Genomic DNA, 16,588 nt, shown 5'->3' on the forward strand with positions numbered 1-16,588 from the left:
TCTTTGGGTCCCCTTGTTATAGGGCCCACTCAATAACTATGCAAGCTCTCACGCAGGAGGCAGTAGAGAGCCCCGGGGTAGGTCCTCCTCCCTATCCCACAATGCATTATGATCATTCTGAAATAAAATTCCTCATATCTCATTTTCACTATTTATTCTGAATTTACACCAGTACTATGAAGACCACGAAAGAAAGAATGATCTTCTAAAGCCAAATAATGGAAGGGTGAAAAGGTTACTAATTAACAATTAATTAGAACAGACAATGACCATTTAATTAAAAATGAAATCTGATTATTTGATGTTAATGTGCAGTTAAATGATACTAGGATCTTTCTATTCAAAGGCGACAGCCAGTAAGCACTAATGCTACTTCTCCTGTCTTTAGATTTGAGGGGTATGTTTCCACACACAGAGAGCCAGAGAGTCATGACAGCAGCAGCACATTGAAAGTTTATCACTGTAGGAACCAATGATGTGGTGGTCTCCACATTTGACTCCTAGGTTAACAGCCCTGGGGGTCGAACTAACAGTTCAGTCCAGTTTTCTTTTGATCCAACCTGAACCAGATTTTTAATCATTTATACATTTTATCACAGCACTGAAAGCACTCACATTCTGGGACCAACATTGACCAATTAAAAAATTGCACAACACAACATTAATCTTCGTTAATGCTTCTTTTTCTATTTTTCAGTTTAGAGATGCCGGAAGGATCAGCTGACCTGTTAGCCCCCAGCACCTGGTTTACATGTGATGTACTTGTAAAATAGCGGCATAGGGACCTGAAAAGAGTATCTACTGAGACTGGACTACACTGACATACTGGCATCTGCCTACAGGTACTGGTTTGGGGCAATGGCCTTTGTAAATAAAGGCAGCTTGTTTACAAAAAATATTCACCAAGCTGCAAAAGCAGCGTGAAGTCATTAGTCATTGACTAAAAATATTTGTATTTATATAAACTTATAAATAAATAGCTAACCTCTTACTCATTTTTCCCCATCCTACGCTTATATCTTTAAACTTTTTTTCCCACCACTTGCTCAAAACAAAAAAAAAAGTTTACATGTAATTAACCAAAAGTAAAAAGCTTGAGGAGTCTTCTCAAGAGTGCCAGCACAGCTGACACGCCCGCGCTTCAAGTTTCAGGCAGTCTGCGGAAGCGAAACACTACATATCTACAACACAGCGCCTCCACCCAGGGCTCCCCCTGTGCATACGGCCTTGAGGGGTGCAGCACTGTTCAATAAAGGCTGGGCAGACCGCTAATGCATGCATACACTCCAAGCCACTCCAGGCTCCAACAAATATGTTTAGCAGCACTGTGCCGTGATCCTACCATAAAAAACATACACTGACAGGTTGATTGCGGCAAGGGTTTCAGCGTTTTAAATTAATCTTAGCTGCTGTTTTGGTGGAGCGCTGGACTGTCTCTGGAGTGTATGACAGAAAGGCCTATGAGATGAGATTCCCTTTTGGTCCAATGCCAGTGTTTAATGTAGACCGTGTGCTCGCTGCACTCATGTTCTGACATTGCAGTGGCCTGTCCTCTCCTTCGGCAGCACACGCTCTGTAGCACCGCGTTCGTCTCATCCGAGTAGGAGAACCACAGCATCAGTCACAGTATAGACAGTGATCAAATGAAGGTTTAAAAAAAAAAACAATAAACCCATCAGACCAAAAGGGAATACTCAATCAAAACTCTGCAGAACGCCCCTCAGTTTGGTGCTGCCATTTCCAAATGTACGTTTTCACCTCATGCATTAAAAAAAAAGTAGGAGAATGCACTTACATTTCTTTTTAACAGGGATGGAAAAAATAAAATCAAAAACAACAATTGCAGAGAAGCCTCCAGGCCAGCAGAGGGTGCTACCTGATGCGGCCGTCGGCTCGGGGCGGCCCCAGCTGGGACTTGGGATCGGGGCTGAGAGAGCTCCACATGGTTTTGGCGCAGGCCTGCATGACGGGGCAGGCGCTGGGCCCCGTGGAGCACACGTCCACCGCCGACCACATCTCCCCCACCAGGCTGTCCACCCAGTGCTCCAGCTCCGCCCCCGTCAGCCCCGCGTTGCGCTTCGCCGCCTCCACCTGACCCAAGTGCACTGGGATGTTGAGGACCGGGTTCAGGCCGTGGAAGCTTTGATCCATGTAGCTATTCTTGGCAGGGCCGTTGTGCAATCTCAGAGTGTCCTCTGTGTGAGAGAGAAAGGAATTTAGCTACGGCATTATGGGATAATGGGGTGCATTGAATTATCGTGTGCATAGATTACTGTTACACGATACTGCTACCCATAGTATTCATTTACATATGAGACATGTCTTTTTGTTATGTATGACATACGTAACATTCAGAACATTACATACTGGTAAGACTGAAACAAAAATAGCAAATTGCTAATTGCATGTATCTGTATCAAAGTTTGCTGGTTCAGTAAAATGATGTAAAATGATCTGGCTTTAATGGGTGGAAATGGGTGAAAGAGTAAGGCAAGAATAAAGTATGTTTGATGAAGAGTAAATCATGTGACACATCTGTGTACTGATTTCTGTCTGCTCAGTGCATTAAATTCAGCAGGGATGCAAATGAATTGCAGATAGACTACACTGCATGTTACACAAAGCAATATTTGGTGGATTTGGTTATAAAAATTTTAAGAATTTTTGTGCAAGTTGCTTTGTATAACACGGGTTTAAAGCAATACAATTTGAGAACAGTCTGTTGTGTATTTCAGGCATTTAATCTATTATTGTGATGCCGCACTGCTGTAAAATTAAACAGCGGGATTAATGGATTCTTCTCCTTCCTTCACAGGCTGGGAAACTGCCAAACCTTAGGAGATACAGGTAAAACAATGCCAATCTATATCTCCACTATAGACGGGCTCTGGTGACAATAGACTGCTCTGTGTTACGGAACAAAGACCTGTATCACACAAATGACTGAGTGCCACCGTGGACACAGTTTTTCCAGGCTTTTGGTGGTTTGGAGGCAGCTGTAAAAAAAAAAAATTAAAACGGCCAACAGAGACTGATAGAGGCGGCGGGGTGAGACCAAAGAACCGCAGTCCTGAGGGTAAAGATGAAGATTCCTCATCACTCCTCGCACCTACCCTCTAGCTAACCTCCTCAGGGTGGCTACTGTTCCCCGGCGGCCCTGCCCCCGCGGCTCGCACCCACACGTTACCCGGCGTCAGCGCTTCCCCCTCTCTCTCTCTCTCTCTCTCTCTCTCTCTCGGCCCTCACCGAAATCCCAGCAAGCTCAGCTTGTGCGGTCAGCACGGCGGCTGCCAGGAGCTGGCCTTCACGGACCGGCGGTGCTGTGGGCGGCGTTTATACGCTCTGCCGGCGGCGAGCCCGTAAACGCATTCCATAAACGTTTATTGGCTCCGCATGCGGACGGGCAGCTTGGAATCGGGTGGACCGACGCCAGCCGCGATCGTAAAAACCCGGGGAAAGGGGCGGGGAGGGGCTCAGAGAAGAGATCTGAGGTGCAGGCCCGCGCTCGCCGCGCAGCTCCTGCTGAAGGTGGTGCGGCAGCCGCCGCCGGAGTTTGCTCAGTAGCATGACGGCCCAGGTGTATTGGCCTCTCAGGTGAATTGCCCTGGTGCGCAGGCTCTATATATAGCACCCCGTTGAATGAGCGCACAATGTGACTCGATGCTGAGAAGACGTGGCACGGCATGCAGCAGCGACGGCGGTCGGTGCCTTTGAGAGCCGGAGAGAGAGTGTGACCTTCCAGGCTGCCACCAGCACCATGCTGGGGGAACGGTGCCTATTTAATGTGTCAGGCAGCTGCTTTGTACAATCAATGGGGAATTGTGCTGTAAAAAGTCAACAAAAAGCCCCTTCACCAACAAATCAAAAATCATTTAATTACTCCGGTGACACAATGCTTCAAATCCCACGGCAGGTCATCTTAAGAGCCCGGGCTCTGTTTGTTTATAAGGCCATAATTAAAATAACTCAGCTGACTGACGATTTCTGGAGCCGATTCCGTGCGGCTGCGCTTTTGCTTTATTATCACTGTTCCGAGTGGCATCAAAATCTGTCTGATCAAAAGTCTGAGACTCTCGATCATCCGTACGCAGGGCTTTGTATTTGTGCTGTTCATTACCATTCAGATATTCATGTTTGTCATTCGTGATCATACTTGATCATTGACTTAATTAAAAAAGAAAAAAGGATAAGTAGGAAGAGCTGAGACTCTAATATAACCACAAATCTGTCTATTAGAATACGACTGTGCAGTAAGATTAAATAATGAACTGAGAGCCCCACTCTGCTGCTAGCGAAATGCTAGTTGTACATTACACATGGGTATTTTCAATGAAATGACTATGGAAAAGGACTGTATCTTTCTTTCCGTTTGTTTTGTGTTTTGTGTGTATGCGTGTGTGTGTGTGTGCGCTGCAGGAGTTGGCTCACCTTGGCGGATGGGCTGGTGCTTGTTATAGGCCAGAGGGGTGATGAGGAAGCGGGTTTCGGCAACAGGGCTCCAGTGGTGAAGCACGCGCACCGTCCAGACGCCTGGCCGCAGGGGCAGATTCAGGGGCGGCCTGTAGTGGGTGAACTCCGCGCTGGCGTCGATCAGGATGTCATAGGTGGCAGCGATGACGTTAGTGGGGTCGATCCATACTACTGTCACGGTCACGTTGGCCCCTTTGCCCCACTTCTGCATTCCGACCGGCTCCTCTGTCGGCCCCATCAGGCCCCCGAAGTTCCGGAACATCCGCTCCTTGGCGTCCCACTCTGTCCCAATCTGATAAGGAGAAAGAAAGAGACAGATAGATAGATAGAGCATGGGAGGAATGGAGACAGATTGAGAGAGACACAGAGATCGAGACAGACAGAGAGAGAGAGAGAGAGAGAGAGAGAGAGAGAGAGAGAGAGCGAGAGAGAGAGAGAGAGAGAGAGAGAGAGAGAGAGAGAGAGCAAGGGAGAGAGAGAGGAGCGGAGAGATCAAAAGTTACTCTAAACAAAGTTAACAACACATGCCTATCACTTCAAACAGCTGTTAATTGAAAAGTCATGTTTTTCACAAGTGAGCAACTGCCTCTTGCGCCAAGAGGTTTGCTTGATCAGCACAGGTCTTCTAATGGTGATGGGGGGGGAGGGAGACATAGCGCCTCAAGCTTAAACAGGAGGAAGCCGAAGTGGTCCCCCAACAGACACTACCACCGTCTCCGGATCGATGCGAGACACACTTAAGGTAAACAATCCTGTCCGATCAATGCGGACGGACAGACCGCTGCGGCGATGCCCGTGTTCGCCGGACGCCTTGTTCCGGACACCTGGGACGGGGATCAAGCTCACACCTAAACAAACAACAGCGGAAGGCAATAACCCCTGCTTCTTACTGCGGTAACGACCGCGGCGCGTCCTGAAAGTGAGAAAGATGGAGAGCGCGCGGAGAGCGGCTGTCTGCGGCATGTAAGAAACACAAGACGGATGATGACTTTAGGATCTGATCGTCATTACAGGGACTGATTAACAGCGCCTGCCGATCAATGGCTGCCTGTAAGTGTGCCTATATTAAGCAGAGTGAGAAGTGAGAGTTTGGCTTTATAAATAGATCCGCTTCTGATAAATCAGCACATCCCCAATGCTTAAACAAAACAGCACACATTCAAGCACAGGCCATCAAGCGGAGACTCAGACATTCTGAAACTGGCGATACAAAATAAAACAGAAGCGCTCCATTTCAACTACAGTGCCTTGTCTCCCTTGTTTATGAGGTACATGGTGATTGCCTGCTTCAGAGTTGATCTATCATGTGAATTACCCACGCTTGAGCCTGCTGTTTGAGCCTGATTGACAAAGGTACAATAAATTACCACTCAGCCCCCACTCAGAGCAGGTAACACTGCTGCGTGGTTAGCCAGTTACCACACCTTTGTCAATCAGCCACAGCCACATTGCCTGGCTTGTTATATTCAACGGAGTTCTCGGTGTGGAATGTCCCTCCAGTTGCCAAGAAGACTAGGGAGGCTCCCTTACGCGGGCCTGCATGGTTCGGCAGCTCTCCTCTCCGGTGTCGACGTGGAAAACAGCTCCTACCGGCTACCCAGTAAAGCACCGCCATAAAACATGACAGGTCAATTTGATCATCCTGTTACCAGACCAGCAAAAGCCACAGCTGGAGTTTATTAAAAGTATTTTATGGCTGTGAGGCAGGGCCCTGGGGTTCTGTTCAGGGCCTATTAGTGGCAGCCTTAGCCGGGTAATCACACGCAGGTGTTTAATACAAGCCAGGAGGAGTCCCCCGGCCTGGGAGACGCTCACGCTGAGGATGCCAGCACACGGTCCTCTATTCAACGAGAGCGAAAGGAGAGGAGGGGGGAGAGAGAGGACATGCTCTCACAGCAGTGGCATACTGTGCAGCAAGCATCATTTCCCCGGTCTCACCGCAGGCAAAGACGGGCGGAGGCCAGCTCTGACCAAACGCATCCCGCCGTCCTTATTTCATACACCGCACGCAGGACAGACTAAACACCGCCGCCTCTTTCTCTCCCGCGAGGGCAAGGGAGGGCGGGCTTCGCAGACGATTTTGTAGGCAAAAAAAAAAAAAGGAATGCCCCGTTTCTACCACAACTCGCTCAGCTCGAGATCACAGAGCCTCCAACTAACGTGCTTATGAAGTGGAGGCAGAATATGAATTTATGCAACATCTGACACTGACGTTTCAAATTATTCTGCCTGCCAGGGAAGGCGACTCAAGTGTGAAAAACAGAAACATCTCTCTTCCTTTTGGTTTAATTATTCCGGTTTTTGAACGGCGCGTCCTGCATGCTAACGCACTGCCTTTGAGAAAGTTCTCCAGTGCCTGGATGAAAGATGGAGAGGAGTTGCGCTGATACAGGAAGAAAGAAACATCTTGACTGTGGGAGTCTGTAAGCTTCAGATTAAAATACTGCTAGGACTTTTTCTCTCACTTTTTTGACAGAAGACAGTAAAAAGAATTACCAGCACAGAACAAATACATGAGGATGAAAAAGGAGCATTTATTTACTGAAGCCAACAGTACTGATAAATATCCAAGCCATTTCACTATGGCTGTTACTTTGACTATAAAAACAGAATTCACAAGATTTGTTCATTTGAATTAAAATTTCTTACCTCCGCAAACTGTAGCCGGCTGAAGCTATTGGACGGGTTGGCGATCTTGAAGACCTTCTTGGGCATGACCCAGGTCTCCAGAGTCTCCAGCTTGCTGGTGGCCAGGTTGGTGGCGTGGTGCCTCACCAGGTAGCCTTGGAATCGGTCAGACAGGAAGTAAAGGTGGACCGACACTGGATGGCCCATGGAAAAGTACCTGAGGGACAAACAGAGCATTCAGGGATAAGCACAACACCAATGTAAGACGAGGATCCTCATGGAATCATGAAGAGTCAGCAGGATCTATGCAGATGCTAATTTTTGTTTCTCTGAATCTAATCTAAGGGCTGCAAAGCCTGTGAGCTCTCAGTGTTTGTCATTGAGAGGGCTAGATAATGCGCACTTGTTCCTGTGACCTTTCTTCTGTAACATCTGTTGGCGAGGACTGGAGATGAAGCCAGCGCTGTGTTCTGTCCAGACTGCATGGCAGCCCGTTTCCATCGCTCAGCTCTGGGCATATGGGCCAGGCGTGGCGGTCCGTCACAACTCACTGCCTCTGACGATCCCCTCACAGAGCCCCACAGAGACGTGCACATGAACACGTGCGCATACACAGGCACACAGAGACACACAGAGACATGCACGGAGACAGACACGGGGACAGACACACACACACACACACACACCACACACACACACACCACACACCACACACCACACACCACACACACACCACCACACACACACCACACATACCACACACCACACACCACACACACACCACACACACACACACACACACACACACACACACCCGCGCACACACACACACACACACACACACACACACCCGCGCACACACACACACACACACACACACACACACCCGCGCACAATCCCCAGCCAGTGACATCACTGGCACCCCGACTGTCTGACGGCACTCGGCATTTCGGCCAGTTTCCGTGGCATGCGGACCGCGCCTGCACGGCACTGAGAGATCTCCCCAAGCCCAAAGAGCCGCTCCTGCTCTCTCCTTCCTTCCCTGCACACTGCCAGCACTCACAGGGCAGGGGTGCAGCTAAAAACACGGCTGAACAAAGACAGACTGGACAAGCAGGACACGTCTGACCGCGGGACACGTCAGCTAAATAAGCAGCTGCTCGTGGGGCACTCGTTAGACGTCATTAGTGACAGAGTGACGATGATCTTTTCCTGAACCACCGATGACGGCTTCATTACTCTGAATCCTAATCCCTCACTTCCTTTATCATCAGCAGCTGCACTATACTGCACATTCCACACTCTTCCTCCTTTATTCCCACACAAAAAGGGACCGAATCTTCATTATTGTTACTGAGTCTCAGGAAACAAATTCATATGTGAAAAGAATTACCATCACAACCGTCCTGAGAAACTTCTGTAAACCTACAAAGGTAGGGGGGGGGGGGTGCAGAAATTCCGTACAAATTGTTCCCTTCTTTTTGCCGAAGTATTTAATGCGCGTTTACCGAGATCTAATAAGGTCAGAAACGTGAATGGGCCCACTGTTGTCTGCCACTTCCCAGCAGCAGACAAACCCCCCTGTCCCGGCGGAACGCAGAGGCTGGAGGTGCAGCGGAAAAGGGCCGCTTATGTGCTCCGGGAGCCCGACGGTGGCTCGCGCGCATGTGGCGGGGTGCTGACGGTCTGAGAGGCCACTGGGGAAAGGCAGGCAGATGGGAAACAAACAGGGGCCGATAGAGCCGCGGGCGCTCCTGCGGAACAGTACACAGTCACATCGAAGCACCCCGAAGCAGCCCCCCGCCCCATGGCCAGCCTCATCTGTATTCCAGGGCCCGCCCCGGCACAGCTACCCTGACAAGCAGAACAGCAAATATTTACACCCGCGCAGCGAGGGCTCCGCATGCCCCCCTCCCCTGAGATGGGGAACACATGGGCCGCACAGAGCCGCCATTCAGCCCCTGCCCTTCAAGCTCTCCTTGCCGGTGTCACAGCAGGCTGTGAAAGGCCGAAAGCGCCCCCCTCCATTCCTCCCTCCCCCCCTCCTGTCCCCTTCTACCAAAAACCCAGCCCCTACTTCCCCACACGGGGCAAAACTGTGGTCTGCTTGTTCCCAAGACAACCAGCTTATCTTCAACATTTCACTTCTCAGAAGCTCTTACCCGAGAGTGACCAAATATGCACATATACACACTTCCTTAAAACACACATGACCTCTTCTCTTCCCCTCTGCAGTCTTCACAGCTGGGGGAACGAGCAGGAACAGATGTGAGCGGGGAGACGTGGTGAGTTTTGTGGCTTGTCGCACGGAAGCGTACTTCCTCTGTCCTTATCTGCCGCGCGGCTCCCCTCCCAAACCCAGCGGCCTCCCCGCTCCGGTCTCACCTGCGAGCGTCCCAACCCAGCTGGCACCACAAACCCCCGCAGGCTGGTCTCATCTCCTGCCACAAACCCCCCACCCCCCCCCCCCACCTCCACCTTCCCAGAGGGCCACCCACCCGCGCTAGGTTCCGCCATCGCTCCCTCTGATCAACGCGGAGGTGAGCACAGGTGCCGAGTCCCCATTTACGGCTTGACTGAGGAGACGCACCGCTGTAATGGAGCAGCAGCTTCTTAATGGGCCTTTCGGGCTATGATTATCTCACTTCCTTCTCATCTGGAGAGGTGAAGTGGCAGCCTTTCCGCACCTACTACTGAGTTATAATGTGCCATTATATCGTGCTCTTTCTGATGTACAGTCATAAGGTGCACTGTGTTCTGATGTGGGATTGAAGTACAGAGAGGAGAGAGGAATCTCCCTGAAGCGCATGGGTGTTAGGTTGTCTTTAACAATGAGATCAGTGACATTAAAGAAGGACACTTAATGGCAGTATCAGCACACAATATAATGGGTGGGGGACAGGTGCGGATGGTGCAACTTTACAGAACAGATGTGAACAGGCAGTTCTGCGGTCCCGGGGCGGGGGTCACACCTGCAGCTGCTGTCGTTGGGGTCTCCCTGCAGAGAGCTGGCCGCCCGCACCAGGCCCATGCGGGCGAAGGAGTGGTAGTGGGTGAGCTGGGCGTCCGACAGGCTGTGCACCCCGTCGGGCTCGTCGTACACGTTCTCCCAGTAGGCCTTGAGGCCCGGCGTGGTGGAGGGCATGCTGCCGAACAGGAAGGCGTCCAGCTGGTTGATGATCTCCTGGTTGACGCTGGCCTCAAACTTGCGGGCGAAGAAAGTGGGCCTGGCCGTTTGCTGTAGAGAGAGAGAGAGAGAGAGAGAGAGAGAGAGAGAGAGAGAAGAGAGAGGAAGTGAGAGGAGGAGAGGGGGGGAGAGAGAGAGAGAGAGAGAGAAAGAGAGGAAGAGGAAGAGAGAAAGAAAGGGAGAGAGATAGAGACAGATCGGAGTAGAAAGAGGGGCAGAGTGGCAGAGAGAGAGAGAGAGAGAAAAACGATTGAGAGATTGCAGCTTCCAAGCAGACAGGGAGCGTAGGTAGACTGAGGGAGTCTTGTGTAGGAGGTTGAGAGAGAAGCTGGCCAAGGAAAGGGGAAATTGAGACAGACGGTTTACCGTCATGATATGAAGTACTGTAGTGAAACTTCTCGGCAGATATGTACGAGTGAAGATAAAAATAAATCAAAGTTAGCGCGCTGTCCCTGACAGAATATAAGGCTTGCATTTATTAGGTTCAGCCGTCTCTCCTTCCGTCATCCGCAGAGCGTCTGCTTGACAGTAACAAGGTTGGGATGAAAAAAGGATGATGTCTGTGATTGAGCCAAATCACTGGGGAAAAATCCTTCCTCTCTTAAACAGTTCTGAACGGCTGGCGAACGGGAAGAGGGGCTATGAGAGCCAGCCTGACGGCTTCAATGAAAAGTGAAAACAACAAAGGATTAATATCAATTTCAGTGATTGGGGCAGGGGGAGTCTGGAGCGCCAGCGGGAAAACCAGCTCAGGAGCAGCCATGGTGGGAAAGAAGGGCAATAATGAAGAGAGGTTCTGAGAGCCGTGTCCAGTAAGCTCTGCCACCATTCACCCGCTTTTTTTTTCTGGGTTAGGGGACAAGAGCGGCTTAACGCTGCACTGGGCTGCCGCAACACATTTCAAGCATCTTTGTCACATATTCTCTGTGCGCCTTCCAAAGAGCCCACTGTGAAAAGGGGAGTGTTATTAATGGCTAATTGCTCAATAGAAGCGTCTGGCGGGTTTGTGTGTGAACGGGGCGGGGGTATGATGAATAGCGCTGTCTCTGTGCCCCGCGCTTTTCAGCGGCAGAGCTGCGGTTGACATAAGCTCATGAAAACCAGTCCCCCCCTCTGCCTCCCTGGCACCGGCACAGAATAGCTCTTGTGCTGGGTGAGCGTCAGACCGGGGCGAGGGGGGGGGGGGGAGGGGGGCGGCTCACTGCTAGTTATTCTGCGGCGGGCACCTTTCGCTAAAATTCCTGACGCAGTGGATAACGAATGTTTGTCCACCCTCAGGTCTGCCCGGTAGCCCAAGTGCTGTGTACTTGTGTGGTTTATTAACACCCACATTCGAGACGGTCCCACATAAACAGCACAACAAAGAGGCTCTCACATCCTCAGCGCCGGGAGGAAGATTATGTCCCTCAGCCTCTCATTCTTCCAGGCCAAGGACAACTGGGTCTCTTCAGGCCTCAAAAGACATGAACAGACTTAACCCCCTCCCACACACCCCCTCCTCCCCTTATCAGCTCTTGTCAGCTGTGGGTGGTATATGCTACAGTGGACACTTGGTGTCTTCAGCCGCCTGTTTGGCAAAGGCGCGCTCTGCCATGGAGTGTGAACACAGTTAACAGACAGTCCAGGTGGTATCGTCTAATGATGTCATGGGCTGGGGTAAAATACCTCAGTACCTGGGCAAGAGACAAGAGAGGTCTCAGAGAGCCTTACTTGTGGGGGAGGAGGGTGTGGGGAATAGGGTCTAGGATACACACAAGATCAAAAAAAAAAGACTCTTTAATATGGATCCCTAACAAAGTAATCGGAGGTGCTGTATTGTGATGGTGCATTTTACATTTAATATGTCAACATAAAAAGGGTCTTCCCTTAAGCATGTTCAACAGAAAACGGGACCTGCAGAGCTATGTACTAAATTATATGTGAAACCACAATATAAGGCATCCATTATGTTCCATGAATCCTAGGGATTCACTCAGAGAGGTCTGTGTTTTGGCCAGGGGCTTCGATGCTATGGCTTGCTTTTTAACATAGAGCCACCAAGTCCCATTCTGGAAACAAAGTCGCCGGGAGGAGCTGGGTCAAATGGCTGCGTCAGGATCGCCATTTTAGGTCTCGTTTTAAGTCATCAATCTTAAAAAGTAATGAGTCATGAGGGTGCAATGGAGCACAGAGAGCCGGGCCCATCCGGGAAGAAGACAGAGGATGGTGTGTAATGACAGGCCAGGGGAAGAGGCGAGGTGGGGCTACTGCTACTTTCCCAGTTTTGCCTGCCCTCCCCTCTCCCTCTCTCTCTCTCTCTCTCTCTCTCTCTCTCCCGCTTTCTCTCTCTCTTTCCCTCTCTCCCTGTGCGCATCACACAATCGGAATCCTTTTGATGAACGAGCGCCTCGCAATCGATCTCCTCTAATACACACTGTTAATTACAGATCCTTCACAAAGACGCACATTCAGAGAGTCATCCATCACACAAACCTCAGCGGTTGGGTCTAACAATACCCCTGCAGGGTTGGAGTGGGTCCATTCCGCTGTGGTCATGTTACACACTGTCTTTCTGGCCCAGACCGCATTTCCCTTAAATCAAAGTGAAGTCGAATCTATGCTCATAACTTCCACACATTTCATCAGCGGCCCCCACGTGAGGTGAGGTGCATGCTGGGAGCCCTGGGGGCGGGTTACATCTCCCGTAAGAAGACGTTTCCGCTCACCTGGAAGCGGTGGAAGTCGGGGGGTTTGAAGTCGTTGGGGGAGCAGCCGCACCAGTCCACGATGTGCTTGTACTGACATTTGCAGCCCAGCTTCCGGTTCCAGTTGGTGATGCGCAGGTTGTTGTCCACCATGCTCTCACAGTGAGGACTGTTCTCCAGCACTGTATGGAAGAAGGACTGCAGAGACAGAGAGAAATGGAGAGATCAGGTAAGAGGGGCACAGAAAGAGTGGATGTGAGCGAGGGCAGAGAGCAAGACAGAGATGGGGAGAAAGACAGTGGGAGAGAGAGACAGTACAGAATACTGGCACAGATAAAACAAAGATGGATACTGGCCAGCTCAGTCCATAATGTACACCAGAGATTCACTTAAAGGGGAACCTCACCAAAAATCAAACCTTAACCTTCCAGTTTAGTAAGTATACATGAGAATACATACATGGGAAAGCAAACAGCTTGCTTCACAGTGGAGAAACCTCCGTTTCCTTCTACTTTTTTTCAAACTCTGACATAAGCATGCAACATTCCCCCTCTCTATAATGCAAGAGTGATGAATGGCCACTTGATTTATAACTCTGCAACAAGTCTGTTTCCCCCCCCCCCCCCAATCTCTATAAGAACCTTAAAAGCATGTACATGTGGGTGTTCTGAGACATTAAAGACATTCTACTTTCACTGAAATGTTGATATTTTTATACTTTTAGCTGAATGTTCTCCATCTCAATTAGTTCCAGTCTGTCTCCAGGAGCCGGAATGCACTGTGAGGCTAGCTGTGCCCCTGTCTATTGGAACACTATTAAAACCACCATTTTCAAAAGCTGAAATACCACTCAGCAAGATACACCTAATATTAGTGTACGAAAAGTGGACGACATCTGTGCTTCTGAGTACAGTGCTGCTAACTAGGTGTTTGGAGTCTGCTTTTATGTATTAAAGTGATAAAGCATCTTTTATTAAGGAATGAGTACCAACAATACAAAAGGAATCCACAGAGAGAAGCAGAATAATGCATTTTGGCCTGTGTTATGAGTGTTATCCTGAAGTAGGTTACAGAACCACTAAAAAATTTCAATTTATTTCTTGTTCCTATTTATTAAAACAAACGAAAAGCTTTGAAATATGTGCGCCTTCTACAGTAAAGGTGAATAACAACACAAAATGCTATTTTTACGGTGAAGCCACCTTTCTAATAACTATCACAGAAAAATGCACTCTACTCTAAGCAGTTTCAGACCGCTGAGGACATGCAGGTGACAAGAAATCAGAAAAACCTTCAGTAGGAGGGAAAATGGATATTAATGTTAATATAAAAAACTGTCTAATGTTTTCAAAAAGATTCACAGCTTTTCAAAATTTTAATGACAGATTTTCTTTTTCCATGTTACCCCATTAACACAGCAGGCGGCTGGGTTTCTAAAAGTAATTCTGAATATCAGAGCTCTACTTTCACTCTAATTAAGAAAACACAATTCCTAATACACCAGCAAACTGAAAAACGACACTCCCACTGCTGGAAATATACTGGCAATCACTCAGCTCATCAACTGGCAGAAAGCACTTGCGCAGCCCTCTCTACTGCAGTGTCATATGCGCAGGAACTGTGAACAGGAGGAATTAACACTCAACATGCCCTCACACTGCAAGTCTCTGTCTCTGTGTTGTTAGCCTGGTCTGACACGGTTGCTCATTTAACTGAATGGATACACTTATGTTCTATTGTTCTGGAAGTTGGATAAGAGCGTCTGCTGCATACATGTAATGTAATGCAATGACTCCTCCAACCACTTCTTTCTACTCCAGCATCATCTCCAAGAGTTGGTGAGAAGTAGCACCAACTCTTTCTTTCTGTCTTTCGCTCCAGCAACACTTCATCTATATTCTTTCTGTCTCAGGCTTCCGTATTAGCTTAATCTCATCTTGACTCTGTCTCTTTCTCTATTTCTGGGCCTCACCTCAGCCGGCAGCAGGGTGTACGAGTAGAAGCGCTTCATGCTGGTCACCAGGTCATCCTGGGAGTTGATGACGTACTCCACAAACTTGCGGTTGAGCAGGAACCAGTCAGAGCCCCCGTCCACTGAGATGCCCTCCGGGATCCTGCGGTCGCCCAGGCGCCACATGTGGGTGTCGCACTCAAAGAAGAGGCGGTCTAGGCCCTGCTTCCGGATGAAACTGTAAACCACAGACGCGTGCACGCGCGCGCACACACACACACACACACACACACACACACACACACACACACACACACACACACACACACACACACACACACACAAACACGCAGACACAAACATACAGATCCCTCATTTAGCGCCCCTCTCATCATAAGCAAAGGCAAAGAATGAGCCTCCTGGTGGCACTGATGCCAAGTGTTTAGGTTTACACTTGCACTTGTCCCGGGGGCCAATCTCGCAGGTCGATCTCTTTGAACCAATGCTGCGCGCCGTACGTGGTTAAACTGCAGGGATCAAAGGGCTGATTGCGCGACATCTTTGATCTCGAGAGGAGGTCTGGAGCCGAGTCGCCGTTCCCCGTGCCAGACGCGCTTGCCCTCTACAAAGGACCTGAGCGTGCTCCTGTATTAAGGCTCTCATTAGAGCGGCTCCGGGCCCGCGGCTCTGGGACCGCGGCTCGCTCCCTCTGGCGTCACGTGGCGTGGAATGAGCCCAGGCCCTGAGTGGCGCCTCATTAAGGGCACAGGCGGTCCACGGCGGGACAGGCAAGGCCGCGCTGGCAGCACCTCGCTCGCTGACATGGGAAGGTTAATTAATGTGGCCGCAGACGAAGAGTAATTGGATTAGAGGTCCGTCGCCGCGCTGGCCGGAGAAAAACAGAGCCACGCCGGGGCCTGGGGCACCTCGCAGAGCTCCCCCTGGACTCTCACGACAAACCCGAATATGGGGTGGGGGGGTGGGGGGGTGATTATGCTGGAGGAAATGGGTGTGGAGGGAGCGTGGCAGTGAAGGTGACTGCAGGTCTGTGTTTATGCTCTGTGGAGGGGGGCTTGGAGCTGAGGAGGGAAATGAGGGGGGAGGAGGGTGCTCTAATGGCAGAGTGAGGTCACATTAGCTGAGGGGAGTGGAGGCGAGACTCACCGGGCGTTGTCCCTTCCGTGAGACTTGATGAAGTTCATGTCTCGGTATTTGGACAGGAAGGCGACCAGCTGATTATTGGCCCTGCAGGAGAGAGAGAGGGCAGTCAATCAGGCTTTCTAACTGGCACTGAGTGCCAGCACTAAGCACGAGAGTGCCAATTACTGACAGAGGGTGTACCAAGCACGCTGTAAGGCACGGAATGTCCTGCACTTTTACATTAAGTCTCTCTCTTTTGTTGATTTTTGACATGTTGGTGTGCACAGAGTACTTTCTGAGTGGGTATCCTTTTTCAGGCCAGACATACAGCAATACAATAGAACTACAGCAGCATCCTCAAAAGGAAGCCTATCTAGTCACAGAACTGAAATCCGCACGCGAGCCACAGGGGGGGAAGAAAAAACAGATTATCAGAGGGCACATAAAAGTCAGGGGGGAAGACTGGCTTGAGGCCAGGATGGGCCTTTCATGAAAAATGTATTTTTCTTTCTAAAAGGACATAAACTT

At 49.9% G+C, this 16,588-nt stretch overlaps 1 protein-coding gene across 1 annotated transcript in view; it reads right to left on the reverse strand.

Annotated features, from left to right (window-relative positions):
• Nucleotides 1-316: 316 nt before the first annotated feature.
• Nucleotides 317-16,588, reverse strand: part of xylt1 (xylosyltransferase I) — a 58,392-nt gene continuing 42,120 nt past the window's right edge. The window contains exons 5-11 of the mRNA XM_036542615.1: nt 16,085-16,165; nt 14,942-15,158; nt 12,991-13,167; nt 10,071-10,336; nt 7,120-7,315; nt 4,429-4,762; nt 317-2,195 (exon numbers count right to left, since the gene is read on the reverse strand). Coding sequence (XP_036398508.1) covers nt 1,873-2,195; nt 4,429-4,762; nt 7,120-7,315; nt 10,071-10,336; nt 12,991-13,167; nt 14,942-15,158; nt 16,085-16,165 — 1,594 coding nt within the window. The 3' untranslated portion in view covers nt 317-1,872. The remainder of the gene's footprint in view (nt 2,196-4,428; nt 4,763-7,119; nt 7,316-10,070; nt 10,337-12,990; nt 13,168-14,941; nt 15,159-16,084; nt 16,166-16,588) is intronic.

This window comes from Megalops cyprinoides, chromosome 1, assembly GCF_013368585.1.
Source record: "Megalops cyprinoides isolate fMegCyp1 chromosome 1, fMegCyp1.pri, whole genome shotgun sequence".
Lineage (NCBI taxonomy): Eukaryota > Metazoa > Chordata > Actinopteri > Elopiformes > Megalopidae > Megalops > Megalops cyprinoides.